The sequence below is a fragment of the Solanum tuberosum genome, unplaced genomic scaffold, assembly GCF_000226075.1.
Source record: "Solanum tuberosum cultivar DM 1-3 516 R44 unplaced genomic scaffold, SolTub_3.0 scf00039, whole genome shotgun sequence".
Taxonomy (NCBI): domain Eukaryota; kingdom Viridiplantae; phylum Streptophyta; class Magnoliopsida; order Solanales; family Solanaceae; genus Solanum; species Solanum tuberosum.
In genome coordinates, this window is record NW_006238968.1 from 1,335,433 (window position 1) to 1,349,084 (window position 13,652).

General features: G+C 31.3%; 1 protein-coding gene across 1 annotated transcript; it reads right to left on the minus strand.

Annotated features, from left to right (window-relative positions):
- Window positions 1-7,284: 7,284 nt before the first annotated feature.
- LOC102599564 (mitochondrial phosphate carrier protein 1, mitochondrial-like) lies at window positions 7,285-13,652 on the minus strand. Its single transcript, XM_006343256.2, has 6 exons — window positions 13,357-13,652; window positions 11,397-11,746; window positions 11,264-11,307; window positions 10,234-10,448; window positions 9,952-10,076; window positions 7,285-7,920 (listed from the first exon to the last, which is right to left on the minus strand). Exons 1-6 carry the CDS (start codon window positions 13,528-13,530, stop codon window positions 7,854-7,856), a joined length of 975 nt encoding a protein of 324 aa, XP_006343318.1. The 5' UTR covers window positions 13,531-13,652; the 3' UTR covers window positions 7,285-7,853.

Genomic DNA, 13,652 nt, shown 5'->3' on the forward strand with positions numbered 1-13,652 from the left:
TTAAAAATTATTAAAATATCTCATAAATTTGTCTTATTCCGTGAAAAATAACCTTATTACTTAGTTGATGTCATCATCAACAAAAACAACAATATGGGCAAGAGCAGTACAATAATTGTATACTCAAATGTGTCACTGATACGAGATAATTATAACTCAATAAAAACATATTGTTCTTTTTGATGGAGTTGATTGTAAATATATATTAATTGAAATTTATAAATGATAAATATTTTTATAAAATTATAAAATTTGGGTTGATTTTTATTTATTTTTAAAAAAAATCAAGTGGCCAAATTCTACTTTTTTTTCTTGAACTTGGAAACCTGAAATGTTTACCAAATATATCTATCAAATAATGACAAATTATAAGGCCAAACAGTAGTGCCCAAATTTTTTTCAAATATATTTGTGGTCAAAAAAACACCTTAGCTATATGTCACTATTTTGAAACCGAAATGCTGTTACCTTTCGTAATTAAATAAAATCTCCCTATTTATAACAAAATACAATGTATTAGGGATTACCTAATTAATTCTATTAATATAACTTAAAGAGTTGTTACTTACATATAGCTTCCTCGTTTTTACATAAATTAACGCATTAGACAATTATATCTTTTTTTGTTTTGTATATTTTATCTTTAACATTAATTATTCATTGTACAAATTATTTCCAAAATCCATTGAGACTCTACACAAATTAATATAAATATTATTCATCGTAGACATGTAGAAGTGGACAAATGAAAAACATACAAACGAAAATCACTATAATGCAATAACACAATGATTTAATTCACTTATTTCCCCAATACCGAATTTAAAATTTTCAAAAATAGTATTTCTTTTTTTTTCTCTATTTTTTTAATAAACAATAAAACGTAGATTTTTATTATTTAATGGGCTTATAGGATAAGATAGAGGCAGCCGAAAACGAAGAAATGGGCAGTCATGCATTGACTCTCTTACGTTTGTACACAATTGAAATTATTATAGAGGCGGATTTAAAATATGAATTATATGTACATATTTAATGATTTTTTTAAAGATATATCAGGTTAATTGGATTGACGTTTAAATACTTGAGTGATGCTAATTCCCCTTCCTAGCTTCAATTATATTTTTCTTAACAACTCGTTAATTTGTGTGTACGTAACACCTATCTAGTTGTCAATGAGACAAGTCTCATAAAGCCTATCGGCAAGAAAGTTCTTAAGAATGAAAAACTTGATTAAAAAATTATTTCATAATCAATTCTTATTACTGAGTTGAGGGAATGGTCAACCACTTGTTTATAAGAAGAGGGCACTCATCTAATTATACATTAAATTTTCTTTATTTTATTTTTATTATCTAGAAAAAAGTACAAATAATCTTCTATAATAAATAAAGATTAGTAGCCTATAATTATAAAATGCTAGTGTTATTAAACCACCCCTAATTTTCAAGACTTAGCTTGTTCCACATTCCAATATACTATTATGCCTTTGAAATTTACTTAATTAATTTAGTTAAAATATTGGTTTCCTTATCTTAACGGAAATGAATTATGTGTTAGTTGAGTTATATTTCCACTAATCTTTTTGCTAATAACTTATTGTAAATTTCAAAGTCCACTTTTCATGAATAATATTTCAATAATTTATATTATCGCTCAAATAAGTCAAAAATCATAATTTAATATGATAAATATTCTCTAATACTATTTGCACCTCACGTAAATTCTAACACTAGTAATTAGCTTATTATAGCTCGTGCCAACCTCTATCGTTAATTAAAAGGCTCGAATTTAAGGTTAAAGAAGAAATTTTTTTGATAGAGAGTGTTTTTTAATTAAGGGTGTGCATTTGATTTTTTGGTTTGAGTTTTTTTATTTTTGATTTTGAAGAAGTGTAACTCAATTCAAATCGAAATAAATTTGCTTTGGTTTGATTTTTCTCTTTTTAGTTTTATTTTTTCGGTTTGGTTATTCGATTATGTCAATAATTAGAAACATAATCAAAGTTATATTTGCAATTTGAAAAATATATACATATATACAAGGAGGAGTAATAATACTAAATCTCTTAAATATACTTTCTAATTTAAATCACAACTAAAACATAAAATACAATACTTAAAAGTATATCAATTATAGATGTCCAAACATAAAATATAAACTAAATCATAATGAAAGAAAATAACTAAAATTTGGTTTATTTGATTTTTCGATTTTATTTTCTAAATTTGAAACCAAACTGAAAAATCAAACAAAGTAAATTATTAATCCAAAATCAAACAAAAAAATAATTCAAATTAAAATTCAATTTGATTTAATTTTTTCGATTTAATTCAAATAATACACACCCCTATTTCAAACCCTACAAATCAAAATAAATTAGATAAACATATTTCGAATATCGTGTGGTTATTAAGTTGATTGAGTATGCTTAAAGTTATTAATTAATACTCATATGAGTGTCAAAGTGAAAGGAGACTTTTGATTTCCCATGAGGAATGCATGCAAATTGCAATATGCATGCATAGGCGGGCGGCTATCCTCTTATTTTCTCCGTTCGTTTATAATTGTCATGTTGTATTTTTCAAGAGTTAATCTGAATAATTTTCAAAACTAAATAAGATTATATTAATTTGATATTCTAAAATAAAATTTTAAATATTCAAAAACTATACGGAAAATACTATAAATTACAACATTTTTCATATTAATATGATGAAAAAACACATCTTGAATGTTAGTCGAAATTCATATCGTTTGCCTTTAAAAAAAGAAATTATGACAACTAAAAAGGGACGGAAGAAGTATTATATAAGCTATATATTATATGTGTAAGAAAATTTTATATTATCATATAGAGGCGTAGTTAATATTTTAAGGGAAAATACATAAAAAAAACCCCTTGAACTTGGTCGAATAACTTACTTTAATACTTAAACTACACGGACGTTTAAATACCCCCTTAACATCTTTGAAGTGATTTTTTTTCCACCCTGAGACTATAACATCACTCTCACCTGCCACATCACAGCCACATAAGCACCACATCATAACCATGTAGGCACCATGTCATTAATTTTATTCTTTTTTACTTATTCACTATTTTTTCTTAAACACTTTTGAAAATTAATTATATCAATTGATTAATTTATAAATGCATACCCCACACCTCTCTTTCTTCTTCCTTGTTGTTCACCATTATTCCAACCTGCCATACTTTCTTTTCTTCTTCTTCACTATTCAACAATTTTTAAGTCACTTTAAAGAAGAAAATTCACTAATATTCACATTATCTTCTTTGAACCCTCCCAACGAATTTACCCACTTGGAGAATGGATTTTTTTGAAAGCCAGTATTTTCTTGACAACTCAAAAAGAAATGAAGATTGAATAAGAAAGTTAGTCCACAAAACGATAAATTTTATGAGAATTGTTTGAATGGATCTAGAAATCAAAATGGGTCACTTAAAATTTAAGAAAGTTTACATTTGCCAAATCGACACCAATAATATAGAGTGAAATCGACGTCAATAAAATGACATTGGTATTGAATTTTACGAATTAGTAAAAGACTAGTGAAATAAAAATAGTGGATAGAGATGGGGATGAAGATGGAAGAGGAGATGTTTCAATGGAGAAAGATGTGTATTGATGAAGACAACAAAATGTAAAGAAAAAAAAATTAAAGAAATTAAAAAGGGAACCCACTAATTTCATTTACCTCTTATTAAGAAAATTTACATATTTTAAAGATTTAATATATATAAAAAACTATTTAAATAATTTGTTATATATAGGCCAATAAAAAAAAACCATGTGTAGGACTTTAAAAATTCAGCTTTTTTTTTCTCTATTTTCACGCACTTTCAGGGGAGTGCACTCACTCTCTGCCACATCATCCCTTAGGGAGTGTTTTAATCACTTCAAAGATGTTTAGAGGGGTATTTAAATGCCCGTATAGTTTAAGTACTAAAGTAAGTTTTCGTGCCAAGTTCAGAGTTTTTTTTTTATGTATTTTCCCATATTTTAATTATTATATCGAGGGTAAGGAAAAGAAAATGAAAGAGGTGATTACAAATAGAACATTGAACCGTTATAGTAGTTTTTTAAAGGCTCAGCCAACTTTCATACTGAGTTGGTTACCTCCTTCCATCTCATTTTATATGAGTTAGGTTTGACTCGATACAAAGTTTAAAAAATAAAATAAGATTTTTGAAATTTGTGGTTTAAAATAAGTTATAAAAAATTATGTGGCTATAAATAATTTTATTAAGGGTAAATTTAGGTGAGACGTATGTCACCATACTTGACATTGTGCGCATTTCAATATGTTTAATAATAATTTAACTTTAAAATAATTATTTTATCTTTAATGAGGTATTTATAACCACACAAATGTCTTGAAATTTTAGACTATAAGTTATAAAAACTTTCTTTTAATTTGATGGTCTCAATTATTTGGAATCTTCAGGCATTTTTTAATCATAATAATATAGAATCTATAAAGTTCAAATTTTTTATTTTATTTTTTACCCTCCCTAGGAGCTCCCACCCCTTTTGCTCCCTTGGTGACTCGAATTCGCAACCTTCGGGTTGGAAGTGAGGGGTACTTACCATCCGAACAACTCCCTCTCGTCAATAAAGTTCAAATCTTAACTTCGCGTTTGTAATGTTTTTAATTTTTTTAATATTTGGTTGGTTAAAAATATTTTGAGAAACACTAGGGGAAATGAGATTTTTAACAATAAAAAAAAATATATGTCATCTTGACAAGCCGTAGGAATCACAAATTTCATAAATAGCATTTCTTTGTTGATTCCTCACAATAAAAGATTATATATAAATATTTGATCTTGAGATTTTTAAAAAAAAATTACTTACTTACGAAATACTAAAAAAAAACCTATTTATTTTTTAAGAAAACATTTTTCATGATAAAATATTTCGTTCCTATCAAACTCATGACCATAACCTTCAAAACAATTTTAACAACCTAGTTTTTGTAATGATGATAAGGATTGAGCAAATTTTTATGGACACATATTTTTCTCTAATAAATATCTATTTAATTATTATTGCCATTTCATGCTAATCAAACACTTTTAGTTGATAAAAAATGCGCATATTAATGTCATAATGTGATTTGAAATAACAAAGCCAAATATGATTAATTGATTTGTAATATGTGGTTGATATTATCCTTGTTGATATCAAAAATCAAAATCTTAGAGGTCGATTTTTCACAATTTATTATTACTCCATATTTCAAGAGAATATAATTCTAAATATAATCCAACTATCACATGATTTTTATAAAGAGGCCAAAAATACATTGTTTAGTTAATTAAATGTTAGGCCAAACTTGTGCGGTGGACAATTATTTTATATATATATGATTCTTATTGTCATTTCAAGTTAACCAACCATAATGTGATTTGAAATAACAAACAAAATCTAAATGATATGGTTATTGTTCATCAAAGAGTAATATGTGGTTTATATTTTCTTCATTCCAATTAGATATTCCTAATATCACATTTGAAGTTATTTTAAATGTGCTAAAGAGTAAGAAGCCAAATCGAAATTGATATTATTATTATTTTTGTAAAAGAACCTAAATATGTCGTACTCATAATTAATATTAAGCTTATATTGATTCTCAAGCATTAAATATTTATGATAATTAAAATACTATTAAAAAAATGAAAACATGACTTTCAAAATCGATCTCTGGAGGTCATTTTGTTTTCTTTATTTGAAACTTTTTAACCATAGTAGGATACATTTCTACTACTAAACCATTGATATTTGTTGGTTTAAGACTTCGATTTTTTTCTTGTTATACGTTTTAAATTTATTTATTTTTAAAAAAAAACTGACCTCGCAATTTTTTACGCTAAAAAACCCAAAATAAATTGAAAAAGAACAAATAATGCTACAAATTAAATGAAGACCAAAATTAGCAGTAATTAAAGAATTTGATTTTTTTTTAAAAATAGTTTGAATAGTATCATCTAGTTGATGTTATTGTAGTAGTAAAATCAAATTTGATCAAAATTTAAGATCGGTATGCATGGAATATAGAATTTTTTGTTTCATTAAACTGGTCAGTCTCGTATGATCGTCTCCAACGATTTAAATTTTTAAATAAGCTGGTCATTCACTTGAATATGATATCAGAGTTGACAAGATATCTTATATTAAATTTAAAATATCTCATTGCAACTCGAAAAGTAAAATATATTTCCGCCTATTATTAAAAGGAGTTTCTAGAAGGCACATAAAGGGACTTGTTGAAGAGTCGTAGGTTAAAATTTCAACTATACATATCATCAAAAGAAGTTTTACATGCTTGGCCAATGAAAAGTCGGACTAACACGTGATCATCACTTCATCTTTTTTTATCATCTCGTCTATTTTGGGGCTATATGTGCGTATAGGGCACTTTGATACACTAAGCTTTGGCTATGCACGGGATTTCAAGCAAGGCTAGACCACAAAGGTGACTCTATATTTTTGCAACAGACTATTTTTCTCACAGCTCGAACTCGTAACATTTTAGTCAGTTACATGACAATAACTTTACCAATTCACGCACGATGCAACTTCTTGGACTACTTTACCTATGACATAATCTTTCTTGTTCTGTCCCCAATTTTAGGGTTGTAGACTTAAGTGCCCAGCAATACTGTCATCATCATTACTTATAGCCTATATTAATGATGTCAACTTTGACTCATATTTTGGAAGACAAGAAATAACGTTCTCTAGCCACTTTTTGGCCATGTTGTTGAGAAATAGTCAGTATCATGAAGTTCCAAATTATACCAACGAAACTCCCAAGACATTCCAAATTTTACCAGCGAAATTTGAAACTTCAAGACAATAAATATTTCTCAATAACACAAAAGAGTTGGCTATTTGCAAATTTTGCCCCATAGAAAATATAGTTGAAACCTCTTGAAAAACTAGTGTCAATATGGTCCAATTCCTAACTTGGAGATTGAGACAAAATGCCTTTATGCAATACAACAACATATGATGGGGGTAGAGAGTAGGCAGATTTTACCCCTACCTCAAAGGTCTCTAGAGAGGTTGTTTCGGTAGACCCTCATGAAAAAACAACTCCAAAGCAGTCTCGAGAAAGAAGTAACAGAAGTTCAAGAAACAACAGATAATAACAATAACAACAGATAGTAACATAATGAAAACAACAATAAAAGAATACAACAATCGAGAGACAAGAAACAACAGAGAGTAACAGAAATCAAAGGAGAAGAAGCTATAGGAGCAAAAATGCCTTTATGCAATATCTTCACAAAATGGTTCCAAAATATGAAAACAAAAATCAACAATAAGGTGCTCACTTGAGCAGCTTTGAAATCATACAAATCAGATGAATTCATCATGCTTATTATCAAAATTCTGGCTCCGCCACCATAAACTAAGAAGTCAAAATTTGCCAGATCGATACCGTAAACTGACATGTACTCAAAAACAGTAAACAACATTTCGAGTAACTGTGGTTCTAGCTAGTGGAATCTCTTAAAACCATTATTGAGTAACTATCCGGGCCACAGATACAACTCCTGCGCCATTGTGTAAGTTAATGCATGACAGCGAGAGAGCCTCTCTTCTCGCGAAAAAAATTTCACCTTCTTCAGGTAGCTTAAAAGAAATCTGTCCCACTCTAGAGCCAGTCAGCAAATTGAGCTATTTGCTGGAAAAAAAATGGCCTGTACAACGATTTATTTGTTGGTAAATGATCAAGCATTTCCAGAAAACAGTTAAGAGGATCGCTAGTTCACCCTATTTGCTAAATTAGGGGCACGAGTATTCGCGTGCTCATTATATTCATCTTGAATGACTTTGAGCCTTTTCATCTTCCTCTATATCTTTGATTACATGTCCACTGGTTGGCCTACAAAATATACATTCAAAACATCAAGGCAAACATTTGAGACAATATAAAAGGCAAAGCAAATACGATTTTGTTCTATTGATTCAAGGACAATCTCGGACAGTCATCCAAATTGACGATACATTGATAATAGCTAACACATATTTACACAAAGAATTGGACATTGTCTTACTTGTTATAACGAAACAGAGAATGCAGGTGACGGGAAAATTCAGAAGAAGCAGCGAAACAAATATCCTAGTGGATTTTCTTACTATGAGAGTCAACCTAGATAATGTATTCCCTCTATAACATGAATGTCTGCTTTGACTTTGCAAAAAAATCTGAGCATCCAACCCAAAATATTAAGGTAACGGGTGGAATAGCTCAAAACTTGTATAAACCCCTCCCAAAGCTCTTACACAACTCACGTAGGACAACCATGTAACTCAATACCTTCCTGCAACGTTACTTGATTTTTGCACTTACGCGGCAACTTTCATATAATTTACAAGTGTAAGAATGAGCTTACCAAAAGTTGACTCTGATATTTATGAAAGAATCTGATAATACAACCTAATACCTTAAAGTAATGGATGGAGTAGCCCATCCACCTTAAAACTCCACCCAAAACTTGCCAAGCTTCCAGTTATCCTGAAGCGAAATAAAAACATGGAGTCTCCCATCACTGGAACTTTCAGGCCAGAATTCTTCTGTATCTCCCATCACAGAAGAATTCCTACACGGAATAATAACTCTTCCAAACAAAATTTTCGTGATTAGCTACTCAAAGGCTTAACACAGAACGTGTGATGTTCGAACTATAATAGTAATGAATTTGAAGGAGGGTAGTGGTATTAGTTACAGTTGACCCTTGTCAAAGTGATGGAGTACTGACCTTAACTCTCTTTTTTTATGATTGTGGTGTCCGGACCAAGTCGCACACACCTTGACTAATTCAATGGGTACGTTTGTACCTACTAAGGTCAGACTTCTCTATAACAATCATCCTCTATGACATTTCACTATCACGGCCAGGTTTTCATTGGAATCATTTTTTCATGTTATGTTATATTATACGTTCTCTAAAACAATATCTTGGTAAACAACCAAACAATATCTGGACAAACGACGGCTTATAGAGAGGTTCGACTGTATCTACCACAAGCACATGTATTGGATAACTCTGCCAACCAAGGCTATACCGGATGGGAAGAAATCACCTGGTGCTTTTTTTGCCGGATTTGAACCTAAGACCTCATAGTTCCCCCCTCATTCACCACTAGGCTACACTACTACTATGCCTCAATCACAAGCAAATTGAGGCTAAAACCAGTACTTGGACAATGTATTTGGCTACTGCTCTGTTGAACTAATTAATTCAGATAGAGAAACTACCTTTAAAATCAGACTTGGACAAAAAATTGGCTATTGCCCTTTTTTTTTTAGAATATCTAGGCAGCCAATGCGACCTCCCTGAAAGCCGCCAAACCCCCTTTTGCTGTGTTGATAGCCCACTAAGTATCCAACATACAATACTTCTTGTATACGGGCAAGCCTTTGCCCTTCTCTAATGAAATTTATTACTTCAAAAAAAAAGTATCCAGCATACAAAATCACATGCTGAAGGTATTCTATAATCTTTTGTTGACTTCTCCTGTTTCTTTTTGCTTATATTCCACTTGCACGAACATTAAGTTGTTTAGATAAAGCTCAACGTGAATGTCAATTATACGTGCTTGAGTGTGCACATATGCCTGGTGAGAGCAATTGTTATCACTTCTCGAGTTACTGTGGCTCTTCTATGTCTTATAATTGGTCAAAAATCCTATAATCTATCCAATTCATGAGAAGCAAGAAAAGCAGTTCACATTAATAATAGCTATGTGTAACTAATAACTCTCATGGTTTTCAACTAGCAGATGCATGTCCAAATAACAAGAAATCGCATGCCAATATTCATGCAAAAAAATGCAACAATAGAAAAGTGAAAGTTGAAATTGAATCATATCATGTACCAATTAGCTATATGAGTATGGAAACAGAACTTACAATCCACTTAATATTTTAATGGAGTCGTAGAACAACCACTGCAAAGTCACAACTGGTCCAACAAGCATTATCCTAATAGGAAGACTTCTCGTAAACAAATTAAGAAACCCAATTTTCTTCACAGCCTGAAAAGGTAAACGGGTAAAATTAGAAATGAAGCAAACATGAGAATCATTGTAGTAGACATCTCTTGTTCTTTTTGTCGGTACTTCTTGTTTTTCATTTTTGTTTTCATATTATTTTATTTATTTTAGGGTGTGGGAAAACAGTAAGAGATTTTACCTGTTTTAGGCTACTGGCCTTCTTGTTGTTAAGAGAAGCAACAATGTTGTCAGCGGGGTTAGAGATAATACTACCAACAGATCCAGCGGCATATCCAGCTAAACAAGTTACACTGAGCTGCTGAGTTCTTGAACAGTCTTCCCTCCTTTTCTGGATTAACTTTTTATAAAGAAAATTCACTGTATGCTCAAAAGTTGAGAACATAACTATTGAGACTGCAACGGGAAAAACAGTAACCAACATTAATTTTATCGATACCATTCTACTGAAAACCCCTAAAGCATTTACAATGTAGCAGTATATCTAATCTATGTTGCTCGGGACTCCTCGAAATTTTCAGCGGATGCGGCAATATTTTTGGAGAGTCCGAACAACATATCAACTAAAAGTCATCAATTTCTTCTACAAATACACCATTCAACTAGACCAAGATTAGAAATAACAGATGGTAGAGTAATATTTGATCTATAGCACAAATGATACTCGTATTACCATTGCAACGCATTTCAGCTAGATTTCAACTAAAGCCAATAATGCTGCCTCAGACATAACAAAAACAGTTCTAAGTGGCCACAGAATTCTGACTAATAACAACAGCATACCCAGTGTAGTCCCACAAAGTGGGATATGAGGAGGATAGAGTGTACGCAAACCTTAACCTTACCTCAGAAGTAGAGAGGTTGTTTCCGATAGACCCTTGGCTCAAAGAAAGACAGCTCAAAGCAGCCCCAAACAAGATGTAACGGGAGTACAAGAAACAGAACAGAAACTACATCAAAGCAATACGATAATCGCGGTACAAGGAACAACAGATAGTAATAGAATTGAAGGACAAGAGACTACAGGGGCAATACTACAAGTCTACAACTACTAATATGAAGAATTCTGAATAATAATTTTAATTATTTCTCTAAACCTCAAAAGAAAAGAGTACCACAAATGTTTCATAGGTATCACATATATGTACAAATTTCATAAGATATATACAAATTTACATCAACTGAATAGAGTGTCAAAGACTGAGAGATACATGGTATATTACGACCCAGTAGCGGAATAAGTCCCCTGTAAAACCTGAAATCAGAAAAAGGAGTTGTAGAGATAGTTAATATGAAGAAACGTTGCACCAAAGGAGAAAAGAAGTCCCACAGTTGGATTCATACCCATGGAGGCCTTCTGATGCATATATTCTTGGAAAGCCATCAGAAAGGCCTTTGGCAAAATGAGGCTGAGCTTGCACACGAACTTTAATGGCCTCAAATGGACAGAGAGCGACATTAGCAATTACTTCAGCTGATGCACTGCTAGCGAAAAATATTAAACTCTTGTTCTGATCCACAAGTACATTTGAGTATACTTTCTTAAAGTATTCATACAGACCAAATCTACAAGCACCCTGAACACCATAGCCAAAAAACTTCCCAGCCCATCCTCGCCAAAATGCCGAGGGACCTTGTTCTCTCAACAAAGTCGTAAAGCATGTGGAAATGCTACTATACTTAATAGGGTGCACCTACAAATTACAAACAGTAATTCATAATTAAGTCCATAAATGAATGTGCAACTATATCAACCGAAAGGGGATTGATGTGTACACAAATCAATCAATCAACTATGAAGCAAAATTCCAAATTAGTTGGGTCAGCTTAATAATGCTTTGCATCCATTCCACTCTATTGAAGCATCATTCAAAATGCGAATAATTTGACTTTTTAATATTTATACAATTTAAAAAACTATCATTCTGCGACATTAGCCAACTCTTTATCTTAGCATTTTGTGTATAAGAAACCAGAAATGCAACTCTACATTTACTTCTGACTCATTCTGACCAAATGACAACCCAAAATTATTTTCTCAGCCATACACCTCAAATCCCGGGAGAAGGAAACATTTATTTATTGATGCAAATTTAGCAATAAAGACGCCAAAGAAAATTTTAAAAACTACGTAGCATAATCTTAATCAATACAATTGACAGAAAAACATTAACCCCAAAAGATTACAGTCTTGATCAACTCCACACCTGTACAAGCTTTCTCACATTACTACAAGCTCCCAAGTCTGTAACATCAGTTTTATTTATATAAGATAAATCCTCACCAATATTGAGTGCGCGTTGATAAAATCCAAATAAAGTCGGGTTAAACATTGAAAATCACCAGTAGAAGAACCCCATATTTCCTCTTTAGAGAATCCCCTAATAGTATCAAAACAACTAAAAATAGATTCTTTAACAAAAAAGAATTCAGTTCAGATATAGAATATCTATCCAGAAGTTTTCGTAACTCAATCATAGATGACGGAATCATCAAAGCACGCCTGGATATTATGCGGTTTGTGCAAATGGAGGGATGCTTAGTGATGGGACTACTCATCTTGTTATCACCCCTCTTGATGTTGTCAAAGTTAATATGTAGGTACATTTATCACCATTCTTCTAATAACAACTAATACCACTTGATACCAATCTGTTGAGTTAGAGACGAGTTCAAAAAAGGTCAAATGAATTCTTCACATATTTTCCTCCAAATTAAGCTACTACTACTCATGTTTAAAGCATCACTCTCTTTTGGTTCAACATAAAAACCCCAATCCGTTTTTCTTCTAGAGAATCTCCTAATAGTTCTAGAGCAACTAAAATGAGATTGTTTAACTAGAAAGAATTCAGTTCAGATATAGAAAACCAATCCAAAAGTTTTCACAACTCAATCATAGAGGAAGGAATCATCAAAGATTTGACCTTTCCGAACTCTATATATTATTAGGAACAAGAGGTATTAGTTGTTAGAAAAATGATAATAAATGTACCTGCATATCAACTTTGAGTATATCGAGAGGGGGTGTTAAGCACCCCTCCAATTGCATAAACACCATAATAACCAAATGTCAATTCTTCACAAACTAAGCTACTGCTAATCATGTTTAAGAGTCACTAACCGCACTTCAGTTTTTCTTCTAGAGAATCTCCTAATTGTTCCAAAGCAACTAAAAAGGACATTCTTTAACCAGAAAATAACAAAACTCAATCATAGATGACGGAATCATCAAAGATTTGACCTTTTCGAACTCTTATCACTAACTCACTAGATTTAGAAGAAGAAAAAAAGATGATAAATATACCTGCATATTAACTTTGAGTACATCAAGAGGGGTAATAGCAAGATGAGTAGTTCCAGCACTAAGCATCCCTCCAATTGCACAAACACCATAATACCCAGGTGTAAATTCTTCACAAACTTTTCCTCCAATTAATTTACTCATATTTAAAGAAGCAATTTTTTTAGGGTTTTCCATGAAAACGAAGAAACCCCAATTCGTTTTTCTTCTTTTTCAACCCATATCTGCACCCAAAGTTTCGATTTTTTTTTCAACTGCTAATGTAATGGATCTTCCAAAGAATTTGGAAAGGGTTTTGG

Excerpts from the sequence above, each read along its gene's own strand:
- LOC102599564 (XM_006343256.2), bottom strand. The coding sequence starts at position 13,530 with ATGGAAAACCCTAAAAAAATTGCTTCTTTAAATATGAGTAAATTAATT. Across the intron at positions 10,449-11,263 it reads ACTGGGTCGTAATATACCAT|TCTCAATAGTTATGTTCTCA; the intron begins GTATCTCTCAGT and ends TTCCCGTTGCAG. Across the intron at positions 10,077-10,233 it reads AGGCCAGTAGCCTAAAACAG|GCTGTGAAGAAAATTGGGTT; the intron begins GTAAAATCTCTT and ends TTACCTTTTCAG.